Genomic DNA, 25095 nt, shown 5'->3' with positions numbered 1-25095 from the left:
CTGGGTAGATTCAGAGACCCAAGGAGAGATTCTAAACTGGTTGTCTAAAGCAGATTTTGTGTGTTCGGTTTGGGAAGCAGTGTTGTAGCTGGCTGGTATGTTTTTATGACTACCATACTTTGCTTACCTACCATTCTATCATTTATACCTATCTCGATCCTTTTAGGACTTCCCTCGTGGCTCAGTCGGTAAAGCGTCTGAAGCATTTCTATCTGCATCCTCCAGATTGATGTTTTAGCCAAGATGCATGAGAAAAATCTGACCAAGAATGATGTCTGCTGCCTTTCAAAGCCTTTAAAGGAAAGTTCTCAAAGGCTGCCTATCTCTAGTAGCTTCTAATGAATTGTTTTGTTCATTAGCTTAGTGTGTCAGAAGTATCTTGACATTTGACACTTCTGTTTTGAAACTAATGATTTATTTATTTAAAATAAGTGGGAGCTTTAAAGGAAAACAATTTGCCCTGGCAACAAAACATGAGGACAATTAATCACTAACTTTGGGAATTGAAGTGTAAACAGAAGATGAGATCATGGCTTTGCTATGTTTTCCTCTACTCTGCAGATACTAGCCAAACTCACACCAGCCTTATTGCTGTAGAGTGTTCCAACCTACACACAGCTGAAATGTCACTTTCTTGAACATCTCAGCTGCTTCGTTGTTTTGATGATCTGAGTTTTCCAGGTAGCTGAAGTTTTACCTATGATTTTTTTAAAAACTGGGGTGTTTGTGAGTGTAATGCTTTTCAAAGCGCTTTATTCAAATGCCTGCTTTCTCAGGAAAATATACTAATCCTTTTTGGTGATCCAAGGACAGTATTATAAACATCAAGTTTCTTGGGGATATTGGGTTTTGTAATGTTGCTTGCCCTGCATTGAAAGCCCCCAGACTATAAAGCCTTTGCAATTCTTATATCTTCTTTATGTAGACAGGGTTTTATTTACTGTTTTAAATTCAGGTAGAAATTCATTCAGAGAAGGCAATGGCACTCCACTCCAGTACTCTTGCCTGGGGAACCCCATGGACGGAGGAGCCTGGTGGGCTGCAGTCCATGGGGTCGCGAAGAGTCGGACACAACTGAGCGACTTCACTTTCACTTTTCACTTTCATGCATTGGAGAAGGAAATGGCAACCCACTCCAGTGTTCTTGCCTGGAGAATCCCAGGGACAGGGGAGCCTGGTGGGCTGCCATCTATGGGGTCACACAGAGTCGGACACAACTGAAGTGACTTAGCAGCAGCAGCAGCAGAAATTCATTAAGCTGCTATCATTAGAATTTTATGAGAATAAGACTAAATACATAAAGAGTGAGGGTCTGGGAGGAGGCTTCTTCTATGAGTAACCACATGAGCTGAAATGCACTATCTCGGTGACCTCTGCATTGGAGCGAAATGTATGGACCTGGCTGTTAGAGGTCCGGACCCCTATTTCTGACTCCACCAAAAAGTGGTATATGGCTGACTCCTGACTCCTCAATTATCCACCTGGTAAACTAGGGGTTTGAACAAGCTGAGTTCTACGTTCTCTTCCAGTCCTGACATGCTAGTATTCTAACAAGGCATTATATCCATACATTAAATAAACCAACTAGAGCAGGGGTCCCCAGCCTCTGGGATCTTAATGCTTGATGATCTGAGGTGGAGATGATATAATAATAATAGAAACAGAGTGCATAATAAATGCAATGCACTTGAATCATCCTGAAACCATCTCCCACCCCCGGTCTGTGGAAAAATTATCTTCCACAAAACCAGTCCCTGGTGTCAAAAAAGTTGGGATTCGTTGAGCTAGAGAATGGTGAGGAGGAGTTTCAACACAGAGAGTGCTTCCTACTTAAGAACTTGAACTTGTTTGTGGTCTATACCATGTGTTCTAGAAGCAATTACTAATGAAGAGTCAAGCCTTGAGCATCAGCATTTCTAGACACGACAGCCTCATTCCTCGTTTGTTAACCCCGAGGTCTCCAGGGTTCTGTAGTACCTGTAGCATGAGACTTTCAAGTGAAACCAACCAGAGATCTTTTGGATCAAGGAGAGACCTAATGAAGGTCTACGATAAACAGCCTCCCTTCTTGTAACTTCCAGGCTTAAGGATACCTAAGTTTATGATGGCAGATAAACAATCCTCACCTGTAGTGCCTCACTATTTCAGAGGACAGGTAAGCATGCCCCAGCTGAGACCCATGGGAAAATCTGAGTCTGATAGACCTTTAGAAGCAGGAAAGAGAAGGCCCCAGGGCCCTGGGAATTCAGCCTGTAGCTCCAAATGGAGCTGGAGGGAGGGACCTTTAAGAGCTGTTTCAATCCCCTCCTTCTAGAGGAAACTGAGGTCCAGAGAAGGGCAATGACTTGCTCAAGAGTAGAGAGATAACCACGAGCATTTCCTGATACCAGATTTGCTTTTGGAACAGTTCTGACCCTGGAGAAAGGAGCCCACCAATCCAGAGACTGCAAGGCAAATGACACAGGCACTTTGCCAAACAACTTTTTGGCTCAAGGGCCTCTTGAAACTTTATCTGGCATGCATGGACTGTCTCCCAGAGAGGATGTGGCTCAGTGACAGCTCTGGTCGTAACCTAAACAGAGGGGTCACTGGCCCTACTTAATATTTGCAGCCCTTGCTATGACTGTAAAATTCTACAAAACCCAGTGACTTCTGAGTACAGATGGAGGATTGAGCCCTGGCTTCTGTTTGGACTGTCCCTGTACTAGGGTCATTGTATTAACATGATGGGGGGAAATACCTTATCAAATGAAAACAAAAAATTCATAATAGTAGAAAACCATTTGGCTGGGGATCACAGACTCTTTTATTTTTCTACTTATTATGGGCAGCCATGTCCTTTCAGCCGTGTCCTATTGTGATTTTCGGCACTAACATATGGATGCATGTCCTCAATTTGCTTTCTTTCATCTCAACAAATATTTATATACCAAGTTCTGTCCTCATTATAACATGAAGGATGCCAAAAACTACTAATTTGTTGCATGTGTTTAATAAGCAAGCCCCCTGCCTCTGGGAATATAAAACTTAGTAGGAGAATAAGTACTCACATGTGTCTGTGTTAGGGAATTACCAGATTATAGTTATTGCAATGAAAGCTAGGAAGTTCCTCGGGTTATAAATGGGAAAATATTTCCAGCCTAGGGAATCAGAAAACAGGAAGAAGAGAATGGTCTCTGAGCTGGGACCAAAAGGTGAGTAGGACGTAGGCAGGTAGAAATCATAGGTGGAGGGCTGGGAAGGGGGCAGAAGGGAGGACATCTAGGTAGAGGGAGTAGCAAAGTTCTGAGGGCATTTGGAGTCTCAGCTGCCCCTCCCTACCCACCACTACCTGATATAGGAAAGGGGTTCTTGAGGACAGGGAGCAGGAAAGAGAGATTGAAGGAGGAGAAACCAGAGCCTGCTTTCTATGAGCTGTCCATCTTAGTAGAAATAGCACAAACCTTCTAGGCAAAGCTAAGGCAGGGCAGCAGAAAACTTGGTGAACTTTCTGTAAGAGGACAGCTATGGCTTCTTTCCACATGTCCATAAAACGATCCCATCAGAGACGATCAATGCATCGACATCCACCCAGTGACAAACTTGAAGCTGAGATGATTTCAGTGACTCAATCAAAGCCATTATCTAGTGAGCGGTGGCTTCAGTTTCACACTGCAGCTTTCTGATTCCCCAATCAGTGATGTCTCCTGCTCCTTTAAAACTGGTGAAAGAAATCAAAGAGGACACTAATAGATGGAGAAATATACCATGTTCATGGATTGGAAGAATCAATATAGTGAAAATGAGTATACTACCCAAAGCAATTTATAGATTCAATGCAATCCCTATCAAGCTACCAACGGTATTCTTCACAGAGCTAGAGCAAATAATTTCACAATTTGTATGGAAATACAAAAAACCTCGAATAGCCAAAGCTATCTTGAGAAAGAAGAATGGAACTGGAGGAATCAACCTGCCTGACTTCAGGCTCTACTACAAAGCCACAGTCATGAAGACAGTATGGTACTGGCACAAAGACAGAAATATAGATCAATGGAACAAAATAGAAAGCCCAGAGATAAATCCACGCACATATGGATACCTTATCTTTGACAAAGGAGGCAAGAATATACAATGGATTAAAGACAATCTCTTTAACAAGTGGTGCTGGGAAATCTGGTCAACCACTTGTAAAAGAATGAAACCAGACCACTTTCTAACACCATACACACAAAAAAAACTCAAAATGGATTAAAGATCTAAATGTAAGACCAGAAACTATAAAACTCCTAGAGGAGAACATAGGCAAAACACTCTCTGACATACATCACAGCAGGATCCTCTATGACCCACCTCCCAGAATATTGGAAATAAAAGCAAAAATAAATAAATGGGACCTAATTAAACTTAAAAGCTTCTGCACAACAAAGGAAACTATAAGCAAGGTGAAAAGACAGCCTTCAGAATGGGAGAAAATAATAGGAAATGAAGCAACTGACAAACAACTAATCTCAAAAATATACAAGCAACTCCTACAGCTCAATTCCAGAAAAATAAATGACCCAATCAAAAAATGGGCCAAAGAACTAAATAGACATTTCTCCAAAGAAGACATACAGATGGCTAACAAACACATGAAAAGATGCTCAATATCACTCATTATCAGAGAAATGCAAATCAAAACCACTATGAGGTACCATTTTACACCAGTCAGAATGGCTGCGATCCAAAAGTCTTCAAGCAATAAATGCTGGAGAGGATGTGGAGAAAAGGGAACCCTCTTACACTGTTGGTGGGAATGCAAACTAATACAGCCACTATGGAGAACAGTGTGGAGATTCCTTAAAAAACTGGAAATAGAACTGCCTTATGATCCAGCAATCCCACTGCTGGGCATACACATTGAGGAAACCAGAAGGGAAAGAGACACACGTACCCCAGTGTTCGTCGCAGCACTGTTTATAATAGCCAGAAGCAACCTAGATGTCCATCAGCAGATGAATGGATAAAGAAAGCAGTGGTACATATACACAATGGAGTATTACTCAGCCATTAAAAAGAATACATTTGAATCAGTTCTAATGAGGTGGATGAAACTGGAGCCTATTATACAGAGTGAAGTAAGCCAGAAAGAAAAACACCAATACAGTATACTAACGCATATATATGGAATTTAGAAAGATGGTAACGATAACCATGTAAACGAGACAGCAAAAGAGACACTGATGTATAGAACAGTCTTTTGGACTCTGTGGGAGAGGGAGAGGGTGAGATGATTTGGGAGAATGGCATTGAAATATGTATACTATCATGTATGAAACGAGTTGCCAGTCCAGGTTCGATGCACGATACTGGATGCTTGGGGCTGGTGCACTGGGACGACCCAGAGGGATGGTATAGGGAGGGAGGAGGGAGGAAGGTTCAGGATGGGGAACACATGTATACCTGTGGCGGATTTATTTTGATATATGGCAGAACCAATACAATATTGTAAAGTTTAAAAATAAAATAAAATTAAAAAAAAAAAAAAGCAGGGCTTTCTTCATATACACACACACACACAAAACACAAGGTGAACAAAAATGGCTGTCCACTACTATGTGATATCCCTTATATGTGGAATCTAAAAAATAATATGAATTGATGAATATAACAAAAAAGAAACAGACTCACAGATACAGAGAACTAACCAGTGGGTACCAGTAGAGAGAGGAGAGGGTGGGGACAAGATAGGAGTAGGGGATTAAGAGGAAGGAGCTATTATGTATAAATAAGTAAGCTACAAGCATACACTGTACAACACAGGGAATATAGCTAATGTTTAATGATAACTATAAGTGGAATTTAACTTTAAAAAATTGTGAATCACCATGTTGTACCCCTGTAACTTACATAATAATGTATAAAGAAGGTTGAATGCCAAAGAACTGATGCTTTTGAACCATGGTGTTGGAGAAGATTCTTGAGAGTCCCTTGGACTGCAAGAGATCAAACCAGTTAATCCTAAAGGAAATCAACCCTAAATATTCATTGGAAGGACTGATGCTGAAGCTGAAGCTCCAATACTTTGGCCACCTGATGGGAAGAGCCAACTCATTAGAAAAGACCCTGATGCTGGGAAAGCAGGAGGAGAACAGGGTGACAGAGGATGAGGTGGTTGGAAGGCATCACCGACGCAATGGACATGAATTGAGCAAGCTCTAGGAGATGGTGAAGGACAGGGAGGCCTGGCGTGCTGCAGTTTTTGGGGTCACAGAGTTGGGACATGAGTGAGTGACTGAACTACAACTGTATATCAACTCTACCTCATTTTTTTTTTCAAAAAGGCTGTGGTATAAGTCCAAATACCTCAGAAATTTGCTTGTCAATGTTCCCAAGCTACATCCTTGAGCCCCTTTGACATCTTCTCTGGGCCCTTGAAGAGCTATTCAGGCTTAATTTAGGCAGATATTCAGAGTGTGCTGTTACCTTCAGAGGTCACATGGCTCCATTGACACCTTAATTTCAGACTTCTGGCCTCCAGAACTGTGACAGAAGAAATTGCTATATATTTATTTATTTATGAATGATATAACCAATAGGTTAATGGTAATTTATTATGACAGCCCTACAAATTGGAAATGCTCTGTAAATAGGTTTTTCTCATTTGTAAAATAGTGAAAATAATAGTATTTGTAAATCAGAGGACTTGGTGAACATATATGTAAACTATGTAGATAGTTATCTGAAATATAGTCAGCACTCAGTAAATCAGAGAGAAAAACAGGAGCACTAAGACTGAGCCAACTGAGGTGACATCTTTCTGGACTCCCAGATAAGTGGAGTGTGGGTAATTTTACACATTTGAAGAAGAATTAAGAGATTGGAACCATTCCTGGATGCCTTGTTTTCTGGTTCCACTCCTTCATTCCTAACCTCGCTGGAGCTAGCAACACAGACCTCTCTTTTTATGAGGCCCCCAGATCACAGGTTAATGGGGTGGGAAGGGAACCGAGGGAGCCCTCGCCACACGGCCTCCTCATCTGACAGGTGGCACCTTAGGTCTCTTTGACTCTCTGTACTTTACAAGCTTCCTAATGGTCCTGGGAGGTGGGTGACACAGTGAAGATATTTTCCTAATTTTATACGAGAGGACCAGAGTAATTTAAAGGATCTCTGACAGCTTATATCCACAAGAGAATAATATTAAGTCTAGAGACCTCCCCCTTACTGTCCTGGGTTTCAAAGGATTTCTCTAGGTGTCTGAATTTAGGCCAGTGTTTCAGTGACAGCCCTGGACCCAGAACTCCTGATTCCAGGGACTGGGCCAGGGGCAACAGCCCAATGTTACTGCTTTACTCAGCTGCCCAAACTGCAGTTAAAGATCATGAAAGTGAAAGTGAAAGTCACCCAGTCATGTCCGACTCTTTGTGACCCCATGAACTATACAGTTCATGGAATTCTCCAGGCTGGAATACTGGAGTGGATAACCTTTCCTTTCTCCAGGGGATCTTCCCAACCCAGGGATCGAAGCCAGGTCTCCTGTACTACAGGCAGATTCTTAACCAACTGAGCCACCAGAGAAGCCCAAAGACCATGAGAAGGAGCAAATTAAAAATACCAGATGCTAGACAAGAACCTGGGACTAAAAAAAAAAAAAAAGGAGATGTGTGTATGTGTTGTATTTCAGAAGTTCTTGAAAGCCACGTAAGTAAAAATAGCACAGCTGGTGTGGTTAAGACTCAAGTTGGCCATATTTGAGAGGGGCTGTAGGTTGTTACTTCAGTCCTGACCAAGTCATTTGGCTATAAAATAATAATGATAATAATAATTAAAGTACTTAATAATTAAATATTTTATATTATTATAGTTTATATTTTATTATATTTATATATTATTATATTATATATTTTTATATATTATTATATTTTATATTAATAATAATTAAACTAGTAGTGCGGGCTTAGTCCTTTAGTTGTGTCCAACTCTTCACAACTCTGTGGACTGTAGCCCAACAGGTTCTTCTGTCTATGGGATTATCCCAGCAAGAATACTGGAGGGGGTTACCATTTCCTCCTCCAGGGGATTTTCCTGACCCAGGGATCAAACCCACATCTCCTATGTCTCCTGCATGTCTAGGCAGATTCTTTACCTGCTGAGCTATTGGGGAAGCCCACTAGCAGTAATAGTAGTAGCTCAGTTCAGTTCAGTCGCTCAGTCATGTCCGACTCTTTGCAGCCCCATGAATCGCAGCACGCCAGGCCTCCCTGTCCGTCACCATCTCCCAGAGTTCACTCAGACTCACGTCCATCGAGTCGGTGATGCCATCCAGCCATCTCATCCTCTGTCGTCCCCTTCTCCTCCTGCCCCCAATCCCTCCCAGCATCAGAGTCTTTTCCAATGAGTCAACTCTTCACATGAGGTGGCCAAAGTACTGGAGTTTCAGCTTTAGCATCATTCCTTCCAAAGAACACCCAGGGCTGATCTCCTTTAGAATGGACTGGTTGGATCTCAATAGAAATAATCCACTCCCACTTTCCATGTGGATTTCCAGTTGACAGGGTATTTTCAACCCTCTTTAGGTAGTCTTGTAATGAATGTACTTCAGGTAGATTGTAGTTTCTGAACCAGACTGGTGATATGAATCTCCAAGTTCACATAGCCTGGGAATAGCAGACCTAAGACAAAACCTAAATGTCCTGACATGAGTCAGCCCTGGTTCAATAACTGGAATTACAAGACCATAGCAGATCAGACATAGAAAGGATTTTAAAGCTATCTTTTTCCTCTCTTAGATGAGGAAACTGAGCTCAAAGGAGTGAAGTATCTGGTTGAAAGTCACATGGCCACATAATGGTGAAGCCACTGTCAAGGCCCAGCTCTATTGAGAGTCCCAGTAAAGTGTTCTTATATATTTGTTAGTTCAAGTAAGAACCTCTTAATGGAGATAGGGGAACCCCCTAACCCTAGCAAGGTATGTATTGTGCACATACAATTACTGGACATCAGTACTGGACGCCACTAACAGTGTGAGGGCCTAGACACGCTGGCAGGTCCTTAGAATCCAGGAATCCCACTGCTACCAGGAAGGATTGCCCATTTGCCAGGAGGGCCCTGGGCAGAAAAGGAGATGGTCTCCAGGCAGCAGAGCATGGGGAGAAGAAAGAGCTGGCTGGGGAGGGGTAACCTCCAGCGTGGGAAGCAGGCATCCCGCAGGTGGGAAACTGGCGGTGCCCAGCATCTCAGTGTGGCAGGGCTGGGGGTGTGGGCCGAATCGTCTGGGAGTCATGGCTGGGAAGGGGGGCCAGGAAGGACTTTACTCTCATTGGCCTGTGAATGGCTTAGACTCTCCACACACCCCTTCTGTGACTTCAGAGACAGGCCTATTCACATGCAAATCTCCTTTGGGACTGGGAGGCTGAGCCCCAAGTGGTTCAGGGGCAGGAAAATAGCCTGGGGACAGGCAAAAACAAAGCCTTGTTGTGTTCTTCTATGGCAGAGGCAGCCTGGCTCCAAGTCAGTCGCAGTCAGCACTGGGGTGAAAGCAGTGATTAAGTAAGTGCCTAGCAGAGAGAAGGGACCTGCCGCGGGCCAGCGTCACCAGGCACTTTCCAGGAATGTGTAAGCTGGTGTGTCACTCATTAGAGGGACATCGCCCAGGACTCTGCCCTGCACCCGCCTGAAAGTACATCCTCAAATCTTCGCAGGGAAAATTTTAAGGTCCCTGGAATAGGGACCTAAAGACCTGGGTTCTGGCCACCACCCTACCACTGATATGTGTTATTTCAACCTCTCCCCAGCACGTGCCCTGAAGCTGGCTCATATCAACCTATAGGGACCAGCTGTCACTTCTCAGGGATTTTTGCTATGCTTTTGTTAGACACAGCCATTATGAAAGATTCAGTTTTATAAACTTACAGTTAAATAAATTATATTAAAAAGAAATAAATTATGTAAAAACTCATCAGTTCAGTTCAGTCGCTCAGTCGTGTCCGACTCTTTGTGACCCAATGAATCGCAGCATGCCAGGCCTCCCTGTCCATCACCAACTCCCGGAGTTCACTCAGACTCAAACTCATCACCTCCTAACAATTCTAAAATTTTACCATTATCTCTGCAGTTGAGTTTACTAACTTCTAGAATATTGGAGTGGTGAAGAGCAGGCTCCTGTCTGCCCTCCCAGTCCACCCCCCAGTCCACACTCAGTTGCTGATTATGATAAGTACACTGCTGGGTTCCAGCTCAGTTTTCACAAACATACTACTAGGTGGAACTTCATTCTATCCTCTAAGAGTCAGGAGGTCAAATGGCACATGGGCAGAAAAGCAGCTAGTAAAGTCTGCCATTGCCTGTGAGCATTCAGCAGGGCCCTTATTTCCCAGGCCCTGAGGCGATCCAGCTCCCAGGTGTACCTCTGTCTTCATCTTCTACCCCTCTCCCTTGTGCTCCAGCCACACAACCTTCCTTGAAAGTGAAAGTCACTCGGTTGTGTCCAACTCTTTGAGACCCCATGGACTATACAGTCCATGGAATTCTCCAGGCCAGAATACTGGAGTGGGTAGTCTTTCCCTTCTCTGGGGGATCTTCCCAACCCAGGGATCGAACCCAGGTCTCCCACATTGCAGGTGGATTCTTTACCAGCTGAGCCACAAGGGAAGCCCAAGAATACTGGAGTGGGTAGCCTATCCCTTCTCCAGTATATCTTCCCGACCCAGGAATTGAACTGGGGTCTCCTGCATTGCAGGCAGATTCTTTACCAACTGAGATATCAGGGAAGCCAGCCTTCCTTGCCATTCCTCAAATACACTAGGCATTTTCCCTCTAAAGCCCTGGCTGTTCTCTGGTTGAGAGCTTTTCCCTGAAAGCCACATGGCTGACTTCCTCAGTTTCTTCATCTTTGCTCAAATATCACCCTTTCATCTAGGACTGCCTTGACCAACACATTTCAGTCGTAACACTCACCCTTCTTTACCCTGCTCTATTTCATTTATTTGCCTATTACCTTACTGGTGGTGGTGGTTTAATTGCTAATTAAGGTCCAACTCTTTGCAACCCCATAGACTATATAGCTCGCCAGGCTCCTCTGTCCATGGAATTTCCCAGGCAAGAATATTAGAGTGGGTTGCCATTTCCTTTTCCATATCTTACTACTCACTATATAATTAGCTTTGGATTGTGTTTAGTGTTTATTGTCTGTTCCCCCCAGTGTAATGTAAGCAGTGCCAATAAACATTTCTGTCTTAATTACTGCTATACTCCAAGTGCTAGTAAATGCTAGGCATTCAGTGAAGATTTATTGAATAAATGAATACTTCCCTTTTTCTTGTATAAGCACCCCAAAGTAAACTCACGCTCTGCTTTTTACTAAGGTGTGTCTGAGAGCAGCTGTGTACACTTACACTCACAGATTTGCACACCAGGGCACTCCAGAGCATTCCACCTCACTCTTGCCCGCATTTTCTGCCTCAGAGCCGGGACCATCCTCCTGTTTTTCATCACTCCCAAAGCTGTGCTGCTTGTATCTCCTGCATAAAATAAGACTTTGTCACACTGTTTCTGAAGCTCATTTTCACTTCCTGATTCTTCTGAATCAACTAGAATGGATTTGGGAACCGGGCATCTCTGAAGTGGAGGAATTCCACTAGGGAATACCATTGAAACTCATGAGAAACATTTGCTCATTCTTCTTTTCCTTCAGGGGCAAGGCCTCCTATCTACTCCCAGAGAATGAGCAGAGCTGCATCAGTAGTTGAAGGTCGAGGGCATGTTCAGAGTAAACACAGAGCACTGCACAGAAATTAGGAGCTGGGGGTCAGAGGAGTCAGTCTTGGAGCAGGGCCATGAGAGGGACTTATCTCTCAATTATACAGCAGGGTGTAGACTGACCCAGCGAGGCTTGTGAAAGGAGAATCAGGACTGGAAGGACTGGGAGAGGCCAGCCAGTCCAATTTCCTCATTGAGCAGATGGAGAAACTGAGGCTGAGAACAGACAGGTGACTTGCCAATGTCTCGGCAGGAGTCAGTGGCTCACCTCTAAACCAGAGCCCTTTCCTTTATGCTCACCACCAGGAGACCCATGCTTTTTCCTGTTCTGCCCCCCAGGACTGTGTTCACTACAAGAAACAAACACAGACACAGGCCCTGAGTTCATGAGGCTGACAGTCCATGCAATGACCTTGAGTTTACTGTTAGAACTTGTGTACCACAAACAAATAAATCAAGCACTTTCCATCCTTCATAGCACAGAGTCCATTTCCTCTTATTTTTATAAAATATATTTTTCCAAAAATATATATATATATTTTTCCTCACAAAGTCAGGATAAGAGAAAAAGTTCTTTAACAAAACCTGGACAACATAGGGACCCTCAAGGTCCCACAGTTTTACAAAATTTTACTAAATTTCTCTTGTAACCCAGGAAGCATATAAAAATCCTGATACTCCGTTCAGGATAAAACCTGTTCTGAGAAAGTCCAAACAGAGAGACCCAATCTTAACTTGGGAGTAAGAAGACCAGGGATTGAGATCTGGCTTTGCTATAAAGTCCTAGACGAATGCACTTAAGCTCTTGATGCTCAGCTTCCTTTCCTGTAAATTAGGTGTAATAATTCTGACTCTCCCTAGTCCATGAGCATCAAATAAAGTAATAGATTAGAAAGTGCTGTGAAATGAAAATATCTCCTGCCATATCAATAAACAGGAAATATCATAGCCATTGTTGATTTCTGGCCTCCAAATGTGAATGAGGGCTCCCAAAACTGGCATCCAACAGATGCTGTCAACCCTCTACCGTGATTGCTAAGGAGTTGGGGGAAGGCAAGAAGCAGCCATCTGCCACTCCTTAAGGTGAACAAGAAAACAGGGTTTGCGCCCCCCACCCCTCCCCCCAGAGCAGAGGTGCATATGAAAGGAATGAATTCACTGAGCCCAGAGGCTTGTATCTTCCCATATATAGAACACTAAATTCCTTAACTTGAAATCTGATCTTGGATGTTCAGATTGCCTGCTCCGTTTGTTGTAAACCAGTATATAGTTGGACTCCCCCTCTGGCCTCCTTGGAACAGTTTTCTCAGAGCTACTGAGACGCTGCCTCCCGAGCTTGGAGTCCTAAACATTCCCACCAAAGAAAATAGCTCCCTGTTTTCAGGTTGTAATTATATTTTTTAGTTGACGTTGCCATAAACTTGTGTTACTACAAGGTGAACACACAGAAGAAATAAACAGCCTCTTGCATTTGATCAGTCCGTTCAAAGTACTTCCCCATAAACTGAGAAACTCAGTGACTTGAGCAAGGTCATAGGCAACCAGTTAGTGTTAGAGGAGATGAGGAAACTGACACTCACTGAGCATCCAATAGTATCAGCTGGTGCTTCAGTACTCACACCCTTGCCATCATCACCACTGAAACAATACTTACTGAGCTCATTACATAGGCATTGGACACATGCAAATACAGCATCTACCTCACTTGGCGTTCACAATAATAAGCCCAGGAGACAGGCATTATTGTTATCCCTATTTTACCATAAGTAGTGGAGATAGGAAATGGCAACCCGCTCCAGTGTTCTTGCCTGGAGAATCCCAGGGACGGGGGAGCCTGGTGGGCTGCCGTCTCTGGGGTCGCACAGAGTCGGACACAACTGAAGCGACTTAGCAGCAGCAGCAGCAGCAGCAGCAGTGGAGATGGGACCTGACTCTAGGTCTGACTGGCTCTAGGCCCTGATCTCCAAACCATTGAACACGTTTGCCTTTTCACAGTATTGATTCCACTCAGAGCCATCATTTCACTTAAATCCTCATATAACCTTTGAGGAAGGTACTGTATTATTAAGTCTTCTTTTTTTTTTTTTTGGTATAATCAAAAAACCAATGCTTAGGGAGATCAAGGTATTTAGAGAATTGTTAAATAGAAATTGTTAAATTCCTATTTATCCTTCAAGACTTATCTCAAACATCAACCATTTCCAAAGCCTTTTTTGAACCTCCAGAAATGACCACTTTACAGCATATATACTGCCTCATACTCTTGTGTTCCTCTTCCTGGCTTTAGCTTATTAATCATATACTTGTCTCATGAAATACTATGAAACTGTGAGTTCCTGTAGGGCAGGTACTGTTTTACTCATCTTCATGGGCCCCGTCTTTGGTGCAGTGTCCAACTTACAGTAGGATTTCAATAGAATTTTTGGACTTCATTCTATAGACAGTGGGGAACCATTGAAAGGTTTTGAGGGTGGCAAAATCAAAGCAGTATTTAAGAACATTTCTCTGGACACATGTAGCGGAGGATTGGATGGGGAGAGACTGACTGCTGGTAGACATTTAGGAGGCTATTATAATAAACTAGGTGAGAAGAACAAGAATTGGAACAAGGGGCTAAAGTGAAGAGAATGGGGAAAAAATGTTGAATATATCAAGAATATAGGATTAAGAGGAGAAAAATGGTGTTACATCATAAGAGCATTTAACAGTTGCCAGTTGAGTTGTATGCATTCAACAAGAGAAGGAAAAAGAGAGAAAGAGAATAAAAGCCAAATGTAGGTGTTTATTATCTCCTTTTCCAATGAACAGATGCCATGAAGTGAACTCGAAAATAGGATGTGTCAATCTGCTGTTCCCTTGGTGGTTCTGATTTCTGAGTACCTTTTGTAGTAAGTATAGCTCCAGGGCTCCTTTCTCAGCACAAATCAGTTACTTCACCCGATGCTCAATTAAAGGAACCATAATTGGTTGCATTTCTGAAAAAAAAAAAGTCTCTTCTGGACATTCTAAAAGACAGTGCCCTACTGTATTTAAGAGATTAAGTTTGATTATAGACAATATTTGCCTTCAGTTCCATTCAGTCGCTCAGTCGTGTCCGACTCTTTGTGACCCCATGAACTGCAGCATTCCAGGCCTCCCTGTCCATCACCAACTCCCGGAGCCTACCCAAACTCATGTCCCTTGAGTCGGTGATGCCATCCAACCATCTCATCCTCTGTCATCCCCTTCTCCTCCTGCCCTCAATCTTTCCCAGTGTCAGGGTCTTTTCAAATGAGTCAGCTCTTTACATCAGGTGGCCAAAGTATTGGAGTTTCAGCTTCAGCATCAGTCCTTCCAATGAATATTCAGGACTGATTTCCTTTAGGATGGACTGCTTGGATCTCCTTGCAGTCCAAGGGACTCTCAAGAGTCTTCTCCAACACCACAGTTCAAAAGCATCAATTCTTCGGCACTCAGCTTTCTTTATAGTCCAACTCTCACATCCATACAACACTTGCGTTACATTACACTTAAAAGCCTAAGCATCCATATGATGGGGGATTTCAGTATGACTTAATATTTTTAAAGGAAAAAAAGACTGAATGTTTTGAGATATAAATTCTGGTCCTAGTGTGACCTTGGTCCAAGGATTGCCCTTCCCTGGGCTTCAGTGTGATGATCATGAAGTTGAACCATGATTCCTGGGGTCTTTGATACATAGACTATCAGGGCTAGATGAGCCTTAGAGACCATCTGGCTTAACTCCTTTATGTGAGAGAGGAATCCCTTGCCCAGGGTTTCTTAGTTATAGAGAATGGCCACAAGAATCCAGGCCTCCTGTTCCCTGGGCCATGTCTGTGCTCTGCCCCTCGCCTGTGGCATTAACCAGATGGGACTCCTACGCTTGTTTGTGCACTGCAGGAGTCCCTACATTGCAGCCACATTCCAAGGAGGCAAATACTATCGTGCAGATGCTCATGAGCCTTGAAGACCAAGGACTGTGGGAGATTAGGCTGGAGAGGAATTTTCATAAAGTGAGAGTATCTGGACCACAGCCTTGGGGTCCTGCTCTTCTTCAAGCTGCTGATGTGCAGTGTCAGCAATTCCGTCATCATGACCCTGATGGGCCAGGATGGGAAGGGCAGTCTGTGGAACTGTGGCTGGGAAGAAAGGATTCCTGTGAACTGGAGGGTCCTTTACTCCCACTCCCAGGCCTGCCAGGGGAATTCAGTCACAGAGTGAAAGATCCCCAGGACAGGAGTATTATCTCACTGGAAGGAAATGTGTGATATTCACAGTTCCGTGGAAAAAGAACAGCACTAGAATGATATATTTACAAGTTCTCTTTAAATGATGTGTCACTAAGGCAACTCCAGCAGACTGTGGTCTCTTACCAGAGTGCTTATGGCCAAGGAACTTGGAGAAGTGGCTGTTGTACCATATTATTATTTTCTGGCATTATCCTACCTAGGATAATGAGGATTTAGTGAGGTCATCTGGAAAGCCCTGGAAAGGAGAATTAAGATTAAAATTCTGGAATTTTCAGGACTTTAGGGATCATCTCATCTTACTCCTCATGGAACAAATGAAAGAACAGAAGTTTGTAAAGCCGTATTGACTTATCTGAGGGTGATATAACCAGCAGGCTCACGCTTCATTCAGATGAGAAGGGAAGAGCCTCTTTCTCATTCATAGCCAGAAAATCCACATATCCTGGGGGCAGAGGGTTAGGGAGAGAATGCAATTTGAAAAATTCAATTGGGTTCAACTATATGTGGAAGACTTCTGGGTTTGAAAGCTTCTGAGTTCTCAGATGGAAATACTAGTCTTGTACCTGAATTGAGAACTTAGGGAGTATTTAAGCTGTAATTGGGGCTTCCCAGTTGGGCTTCCCTGATAATTCAGTTGGTAAAGAATCCACCTGCAATGCAGGAGACCCTGATTCAGTTTCTGAGTTGGGAAGATCCACTGGAGAAGGGATGAGCTACCCACTCAAGTATTCTTGGATTTCCCTTGTGGCTTAGCTGGTAAAGAATCTACCCACAATACGGGAGACCTGGGTCTGATCCCTGGGTTGGGAAGATCCCCTGGAGAAGGGGAAGGCTACCCACTCCAGTATTCTGGCCTGGAGAATTCCATGGACTGTATAGTCGAGGTCTCAAAGAGTCAGACGCAACTGAGCGAGCTTCACTTTGACTTTCAGGTGGTGCGAGTCATAGAGCACCTGCCTGCTGGTGCAGGAGATGAAGAGACGAGGGGTCAATCCCTGAGTTGGGAAGATCCCCTAGAGGAGGGCAGGACAACCCACCCCAGTATTCTTGCCTGGGAAATCCCATGGACAGAAGAGCCTGGAGGGCTACAATCTATAGAGTTGCAAAGAGTCTGATACAACTGAAGCAATCTAGCATGTGCCCATGCATGCATACAGACTGTAATTCCTACAAGCTGTGACCTTCAGGGGGACCAAGAAGACTAAGTGAGCAGAGTGAGCTTCTGAGCCATCTTCAGCCCCAACAGCCCCACTTCTGTTTCCTGAATCAGGACTACTAGAGGATTTCTAAGGAGAAAAACGTCCACGGGGCAGAAAGTATTTGAAAAACAATAACAACAACGTGGGTCTAGGTGGGTCTCCAGTGGCCCTCTGCAGTCTGACATTCCATAAGTTCTTGAGTCTAGGAAGGGAACTCTGCCAGGGGCGTGTGAGCAAGGGCACTGGGCCTGTCTCCATGTGAGCATCAGTTGACAGCGATCAGGGTGCAGTAGGAAGGCCTACTCAGGCCCCGTGGCTGCTAAAACCTCTGAAGAGGGGCCAGTGATGATGCTGGACAGCATTCTGGAAGGAAGAGAGCTGTGTAAGCCCGAGGAAAGAAATACCTCTCTGTCCAATATGTTAATCCCTTCTAAAGGAATTGGGAAAACTGTCGGGCACTTCAGATAGGTGGCTCAAACTCTGTGTTGTCTCACCCAGACTGATTCTTTGCTATGCTCAGAGGTCTAATTTTGGAGCAGAGAGTGCTAAATTATTGTCTTGTCCACTCCAGATCATTCGGGAGTTAGTGGCAGATCTGGGACCAGAACAGGAAGTTCCCAAACTCCAGGCAAGGACCCAGAGCATGCTGCCTTCCAGAGGGCCTAGTCCCATGTCCTTGAATTTTCAGGAAGGTGTCATATCACCCTGGATAGAAATCATCAATTAGTCTCCAAAATATTCTCCAGCCAGAAAAACCAAGCTTTGGGCATCTATGTATTCCAGTGTCCCTAATTCAGGGTCAGAAGAGGTCTTCATATTCTGTTGTGGCCCTTGAAAAGTACAGTGTGTGTGTGTGTGTGTTTCCATTACAAAATAGCCAATGTCAACCCCTTAATCTATCTTGTCAGGAGAATCCACTTATTTGGGAGCAAAGGAATGGGCTGCGTCCTCTGTTGTGTGTTTATCATCTTGGTAGTGGAGTCCTGTGCTGTGCTGTGCTTAGTCACTCAGTTGTGTTCTACTCTTTGCGGCCCCACGGGCTATAGGCCACCAGGCTCCTCTGTCCATGAGGATTCTCCAGGTAAGAATACTGGAGTGTGTTGCCATGCCCTCCTCCAGGGGTTTTTGCCAATCCAGAGATCAAACCCAGGCCTCCTGTACTGAAGGCAGATTCTTTACAAGCTGAGCCACCAGGGAAGCCCCAGAGGTGTCCTAACAAGGTCAGACTTGACCTCTGTCTCAATAATAGGAAAACTTGTTAGGAAAAAAAAAAAAAAACAATTGCAAATGAATTGAGAGTGAATTCTTGCAGTGGAGGGATGGGAAATAATGAAAAAAAAAGTCATTGTCACAGCTAAAGAAAAAAAAAATTGCAATTTTCTGTGGTCTTGAAGCCTCAATTACTAATAAAGGCAAATGTTTCCACTGGCAAAATTTCTAGATGTTTGACATGTTTGAAAGTAGATAAAAAGCAGTTAGGAAGTTCACATCTAGCCTTGTCTAAATCCATGGAATTTACTCTTGTATTAAGCAATGTTTGGTCATTTTCTTTCTGCTAAGTTCACTCTCCAACCTAAATATCTGAGAATACAATGATGGTACAGCCAGCATTAGCTAGGGGAATGGGCTGGGGGATTCTGCTAACCAAATGCCCCTTACCCATAATACATCTGGGATCCTGGAGTTTGGTTCTTCCAGAGGCTAGATTATATCTTAGAAGACATAACTAGCCTGTTTGTTAGAAATTTCAATTTACGATGATGAACACTTAGGGCCTTGGTGAATACTCCCTGTTTGCTCCTTGTGACTCTGAGAAGTTGGCTCCATTTGTAATGAATTTATAGAAACTGTATTTGATCTAGATTACCAGGCCACATCATCTCTGAGAGCAGATAGTTTCAACATTTCTCATTCTTTCTTTGTCAGTCTTTTATCATCATTACTCTTTTCCACTTTGTGCAATGGCTCTTTTTCTAGGCTCATCTCTTTTGGTAATGGACTAGATTTCTAGGTCCTTAAATTCTCACAGTTCCTAGCACAGGACATTCAAAGATGGGCAGCAGCAGAGAGAGAGCAATGGTTCTCACATGTGGAGTTTTTGCTCCTCTGGGGCTATTGATAAGTGCTGGAGGCATTTTTGGTTGTCACAACTGGAATGTGAGTGCTCTTGACATCCAGTAAGTGAAGCCAGGGATGCTGCTAAACATCCTATAATTTGCAGAATAGCTTTCTTCGGCAAATACTTATCTGGCTCAAAATGTCAATAGTGCTAAAATTGAAAAACTGTGCCATGGAGGACCAATTTTAGAAAGTTTTTAGTCACAGAAAATTTGCTTTAAATGGGATACTTGATGCATATCCAACATATGTAATCAGCAACACTCACCATTCAAAATGAGTTAATCAGGGTAGGAGTTCACAGCCCCAGTTACCAGGCTTTCCCGGCCCCCACCCAAGTGCTCTTGTCAGCCTCTGCAGTATCCTAGGGCTCAGTGGAGTACAGCTTGTGAGCAGTTTGGAGGAGCCAAAAGAACGAAAGTCATAAGACATGGATTTGGAATCTTGATCCATCATTTTACTAGCTGTACAATCTTGGGTGAGTTGCTTCACGTTCTTGGGGTTGTGTCTTTGCCTCTAAATGGGATAGTAAACCTATCTCATAGGATTGTTTTAAAGGTTGAATGAGATTATATGTGTAAGCACCTTGCCAACTCACTTCTTTGCTGATGATCAAACATTCTGGTTAATACCAGGTTAATTCTTACTGAATTACAGCTGTAGAAAAATGAAACTATACTAACCAAAAATATAGGAAATTTATGCTAGAGTGGTTTAATAAGAGCTTCTTCCAAGAAGCCAGAGAGAGGTTATAAGTAGGTTCTTAGGTCTTCACCTCTTTTTGAACCAGATACAACTGTAATATGTGTCATTTCTCAGAAGTACTTTGACCTTTCTTAGCTCCACTTTTAAAAGAAAACAGCTTCATATCTATGGCATTGCTTGTGGATTCTTTCTAAATTCTGAGAAATTGTTGTTTGATGCTGTAATCATTTCCTGCTCCTCTTTCCTTTGTTTTTTACATCCATTGTCACTTCCATTTTCTGTGATGACCCCTTACTGTTGCCCATACTATTTGTTAATAAAATCCAAACTTTTTAGCATTACATTCAAAGCCCTTCAGGACCTCACTCCAATCCAACCTTTCAGCCTCACCTCTTATTTCCCCTGTGGCATACTCTACACTTCTATTACCTTGATCATTACCTAGGGAACTGGACAATGCTTTCTAATGCCTCAGCTTTGGATATAATGATAGCTTACTCTGGAGTCTCTTTTGCTTGTTGAATTAAAGGTGACATTGGAGCAGAAGTTAGCAGAAATGTTCGACTTTGAGAACAGAAAGGCAAAGGGAAGGCTGTATTTGAGTAACACGTTGCCAACTTCATCTTCCCTTAAGATCTTTTCTAGGTCTTCCTACTCAACCTGCTCCTAGTGTACCACCCGCAACCTTCATTTATCATGTTATGATACTGTATGTCTCCCTCACTGGACTGCCAGCCTGCGGGGCAAACACATGATCTAATTCATCTAGGTTCCTCTAACTCCCAGCAGATTCTCCAGTAGAGAACCGGCCACAGCAAGGGAACATCAGGATCTCACCTTCACATAGTCGTATTCACAAAGGTAGGAGGATTCCAAGTTGAAGTGCATGAAGTAAAGCTTGATTCGAAATCCCTCTGGAACAGTGATATTCCAAGTCACCTCTGAATCACTTGGATAGGCGTCCGGATAGCCAGGAGACTGGATCTGGCCAAACATGTTGTTAAGCTCCACAATGTGGGCTGAGGCCTTCAACAAGGAGAAGCACAGAGCATGAGAGAGAAGGAGCCACCTGAAAGACATGAATGGATTCATCACACTCGGGTAACGGTCCTTGTCATTTAACTAAATCAGCAGCCAGGAGACAAAGTTCCCAGCACATCACTGACCTGCTGTAATGATTTTTCCCTTACGGGCCTTGCTTATCCACTGTATAATACTGGAGAATAGTAACTTGATTTCTAAGGTTACTCCCAGTTGTACTCTTTTAAAGATTCAATAATAGTATTAAACTTTCCCAGAAAATATCATATTTGGGACTCTGAGACATATTGTTTTTTGGTTTAAAGTATAAATGTCATAATTAGGTAAAAGCTGATATAATTTCTTCAGCTCAGCTTAATTTAAGAATCATAAACTCTTGATTCAGTTTCCTAAAAAGTAAGTAATAGTAACATGGAAATATTGAGATAAGGCTTGTACTCAATGATGGGATCTGCAGTATCTTAAAAAGATTTGACAAAATTAATCAATAAATATAAAATTTTGAATTAAGAAGAAATTACCAAAACAAGTTGTTTTCCCCCTCCTTTGACAAGTGTTCTTATAAAAGGATAAAAAACTTACAATCTATTTCCAGTTGTAGGAATCCAAGATAACAGACTGTTAAGAGTTGCATAAGGGGCATGGGAAATTCAACTAAAACTTACAGAACACACCCAAGTGGCTGATTCAATAATGAGGCAGAATGTCCAAGGCTTGCCAAAAACCTAATGGTCAATGTACAGTACAACCAAGGCATCCAATAGATTGTTCCCCTGAAAGACTCGAGGACCTTGAACTCAAACATCTCAAACCTGGCTTGTCAATTTCTCCCCTAAATCTTATTTATTCTGATTCCTATGTTTTGGAAACCCTCTGTTTCTCCTCAGTCAATTAATTTAAACGTTCTTATCCGGACTATTGCTACTGAATCCTAACTGATTTCCTTGGCCCCCATTTCATACCATTTAGCAATCTTCTGCCAAATTTGATTTTCTAAAACACAGACGTGTCCATGTGGCTTCACTGTGCCTGCAGGGCAAAGCATCTGCTACTGGGCTGGCTGATGAGCCCTTTTTGATCTAGCGCTGATTTGCCTGTCCAGCTTCATCTCATACCAGCCTGAGGCAGATCATTCTGGAAGCACGCCACACCCATCTGGGCCTCAACGCCATCACACATGCCCCACTCATTCCTCACCTGGTCATCTCATTTATCCTCCACCATCCAGCTCAAAGCTTCCCAGGATACCATGGAATATCCTTCACTCCAGATTGCAGCTCCCTGTACATGCTTCCAATTAGAGCAATGCTTTAGGCACGGCTCTGAAGTTAGGTGTATTTGGGTTCAAATCCCAGTTCACTTCCTTACTGGCTGTGAAATCTTGGGGAATTAGTCTCTGAGTTCAGGTTTCCTCAAATGTAAAGTGAAGATTATAGTCTTTAATTTACAGAGCTCACATGAATATTAATGATAATGTATGTAAAGGGCCCAATATAAAGCCTGGTATATAATAGATAATGAATGAATGAATGAGCTAAAGCATGAATGTGGGGCCAGAGCCTTATTAATATATAGTCTAAAAAGTAAGTTCTGGGGAACTATACCAGCATTTTAACATTAATAGTTAGAATTTGGCTAATCGGAAAGTTGTTTCTCCCAACCTACCCCTCCCTGCTCATTAAAAAGATGCATATATGTGTCTACATGCATATATATGAATTTTTGAGTGTATAAACACAATGAGATAACTGCAATGAAATTATCTAGCTGTTTTATATAATATTTACATAAAAGGTAAATACATAAGTGCAAAAAAGCCTAGAAGGGTATCACTGGGGTATTAACAGTGGTTATCTCTGAAGTGGTAATATAAAATTACACTCAATAAAAATGAGTGCTTTCAATTTTACTTTTGTGTATGTAAAATGTTCAAATTGTGCTATTTTTTCAATTAAGAAAAATAGAGGTATATTTTTTTCCAAGGCCCCTACAACAGCAACACATGAGCTGCAACTGAGGAGACAAAATGTTTTCATCCACTTGCCAGGGTCAGTATTGTTATAAACCAGTCTGTGGAGGAAGGGCCTCCAAGGCAGAGAGAAAGGCAGGCATGGGTCCAAGCTCCCTGATGAAGTAGTAGGAAAGGTAAGTTTGAAAACTCTGGCTTGCAGGGGTCAGGCAGCCCCACTTTGAAATGAGGAAATATACTGATATTTCCAACCTGCACTGGAAATTCTGGTTAAGTGTCTCTTGAGCAGGGGTGGGCACTAGTCTTGGGTTGGAAGAGCTGGATTCCAGTCCAGACTTTTATTTCATTCATCTAACCCATCTCAGGGAAGTCATGTAAGTTCTCCCTCTCAACCTCTTCATTCATTAAGTGTCATAGTAATGACACCCCCCAAGGCTGCTGTCACAATAAAAGAGGATTGGAGAGTAAGTACTTTGTCAGCTGTCCAGCCCTAGTTAAACATTAGTTACTATTACCCCATCAGGCTGCTTCCCGAAAAGCAGGGGTTAGGAATGAGCTTTGGTTCCCAAACTGGACTTCCCTGCAATAGCAACACTCTGATTATGCAAGGCTGAAAGGTCAGCTTTCTCCACTTCTGCTTTTTTCAAACCACATGGAGAAGACCCTGAGCTTCCTGCTGCTAGTTCTGTCATGGGCTGGCCCAGGCAGATGGCTCCATCTATCCTCAGAGGCCTCAGACCACATGTAGTAGGCAACTGGTCAGCGTAGGAGGAAGGCCTGTGAAGCACTCTGTTCTATTTTGTTTGCATTTCAAAACAGTTTCAAACATATGAAACAAATCTCTCTTTTCACATAATAAGCCTGAGCATATGCTCACTTGCTTGCTTGCGGGGCTGCAAATCAAAGAATGTAAGTGGCGGCTTCCATTTCCCATCACGCTCTCTGAGTGTTTCTGGCTTCTTATCCACCAGGCACCGGCTGTACAAATTCTGACACCTGCTATCTATTCTCCGACTAATCAAAAAGTTTAGTTACGTTTGCTTGAAATGTCACAAGTAATATATAAAGCCGGGATTTCATAAGCCCTACTGTAGGCACAGGCTCTGAGGAATGCATAAAAAATGCCGGCATATAGCCATGGTTGTGGAACAAGTAGCACTTTCTATCCTTTCCATTCACTCCTCACTTCAGCCTACGCAACACCAAGACTGTTTTGGGATAGAAGAGTTGAAAAGGTTTGTGTAGATCTCTTTGACAGTCTTACTTGACAGAGGACAAAAAGGATACCCCAAGAGGTGACATGTCACGCCCAATGCCATATGGTGAGTTAGCTTCCACAGAAAAAAGCAATAACAAAAGCTCACAGAGGAAGCTGGGTCCATGCCCATATCATGCCTAGGCATCTGGCCAAAGCAATTAATCCTGTGAAAAATAATTTCAAAAACCCATAGCTTTATTTGAAAATTAAAAAAAAAAAAAAACTAATACAAAAGTATTTAGTTTAATTGGTCAGATTTTAGTTTAATTGGTCTGGAGTGAGGCCTGGTCATTGGCATTTTTTTAAAAGTACTATAAATTGTTCTAATGTGCAGCTAGGGTTGAGAGCTGCTGATGTACAATAATATACTTGGTTGAGAGTCTGGCACAGTATTATAGAAAGAAATCCTAAACTTGGAGCCCAAAGATCCAAATTTGGGTCTCGGCTTTTTCAAGATCATCAGTGCGGCTTTGGGCAAGTTGCTTAACTCTTTTATCCTCATGTCTCCATAAACCCTTACCTCATCCAAAATCTGAAGACCAGATGCAACAGTGACTATACAAGTGCTTTGCAAACAGTGTTGTGCTTGTATGAGGCAAGACCTTTTGGAGACTTCTGCTGCTGCTAAGTCACTTCAGTTGTGTCCGACTCTGTGCGACCCCATAGACGGCAGCCCACCAGGCTCCCCCGTCCCTGGGATTCTCCAGGCAAGAACACTGGAGTGGGTTGCCATTTCCTTCTCCAATGCATGAATGTAGTGGAGCACTTTTCCAGGAGAAGTTTTGCTATTGAACAACTGAATTCAATTCAGCCAGTATAGATTGTATGCAAAGA

The 25095-nt window shown here is 42.9% G+C and overlaps 1 protein-coding gene across 5 annotated transcripts in view; it reads right to left on the bottom strand.

The window, feature by feature from the left end:
• Nucleotides 1–25095, bottom strand: part of MASP1 (MBL associated serine protease 1) — a 67989-nt gene that overhangs the window by 41016 nt on the left and 1878 nt on the right. For all 5 annotated transcript variants that reach the window (XR_009735720.1, XM_061413276.1, XM_061413278.1 and 2 more), the window contains exon 2: nt 20831–21062. Coding sequence is in view for 4 of the 5 variants with exons in the window: in XM_061413276.1 (XP_061269260.1) it covers nt 20831–21062 (232 nt within the window). In the remaining variant the exon portion in view is untranslated. The remainder of the gene's footprint in view (nt 1–20830; nt 21063–25095) is intronic.

The sequence above is a fragment of the Bos javanicus genome, chromosome 1 (assembly GCF_032452875.1).
Source record: "Bos javanicus breed banteng chromosome 1, ARS-OSU_banteng_1.0, whole genome shotgun sequence".
In the NCBI taxonomy this organism is placed as follows: Eukaryota; Metazoa; Chordata; class Mammalia; order Artiodactyla; family Bovidae; genus Bos; species Bos javanicus.
This window is presented reverse-complemented; position numbering and strand designations above follow the sequence as displayed.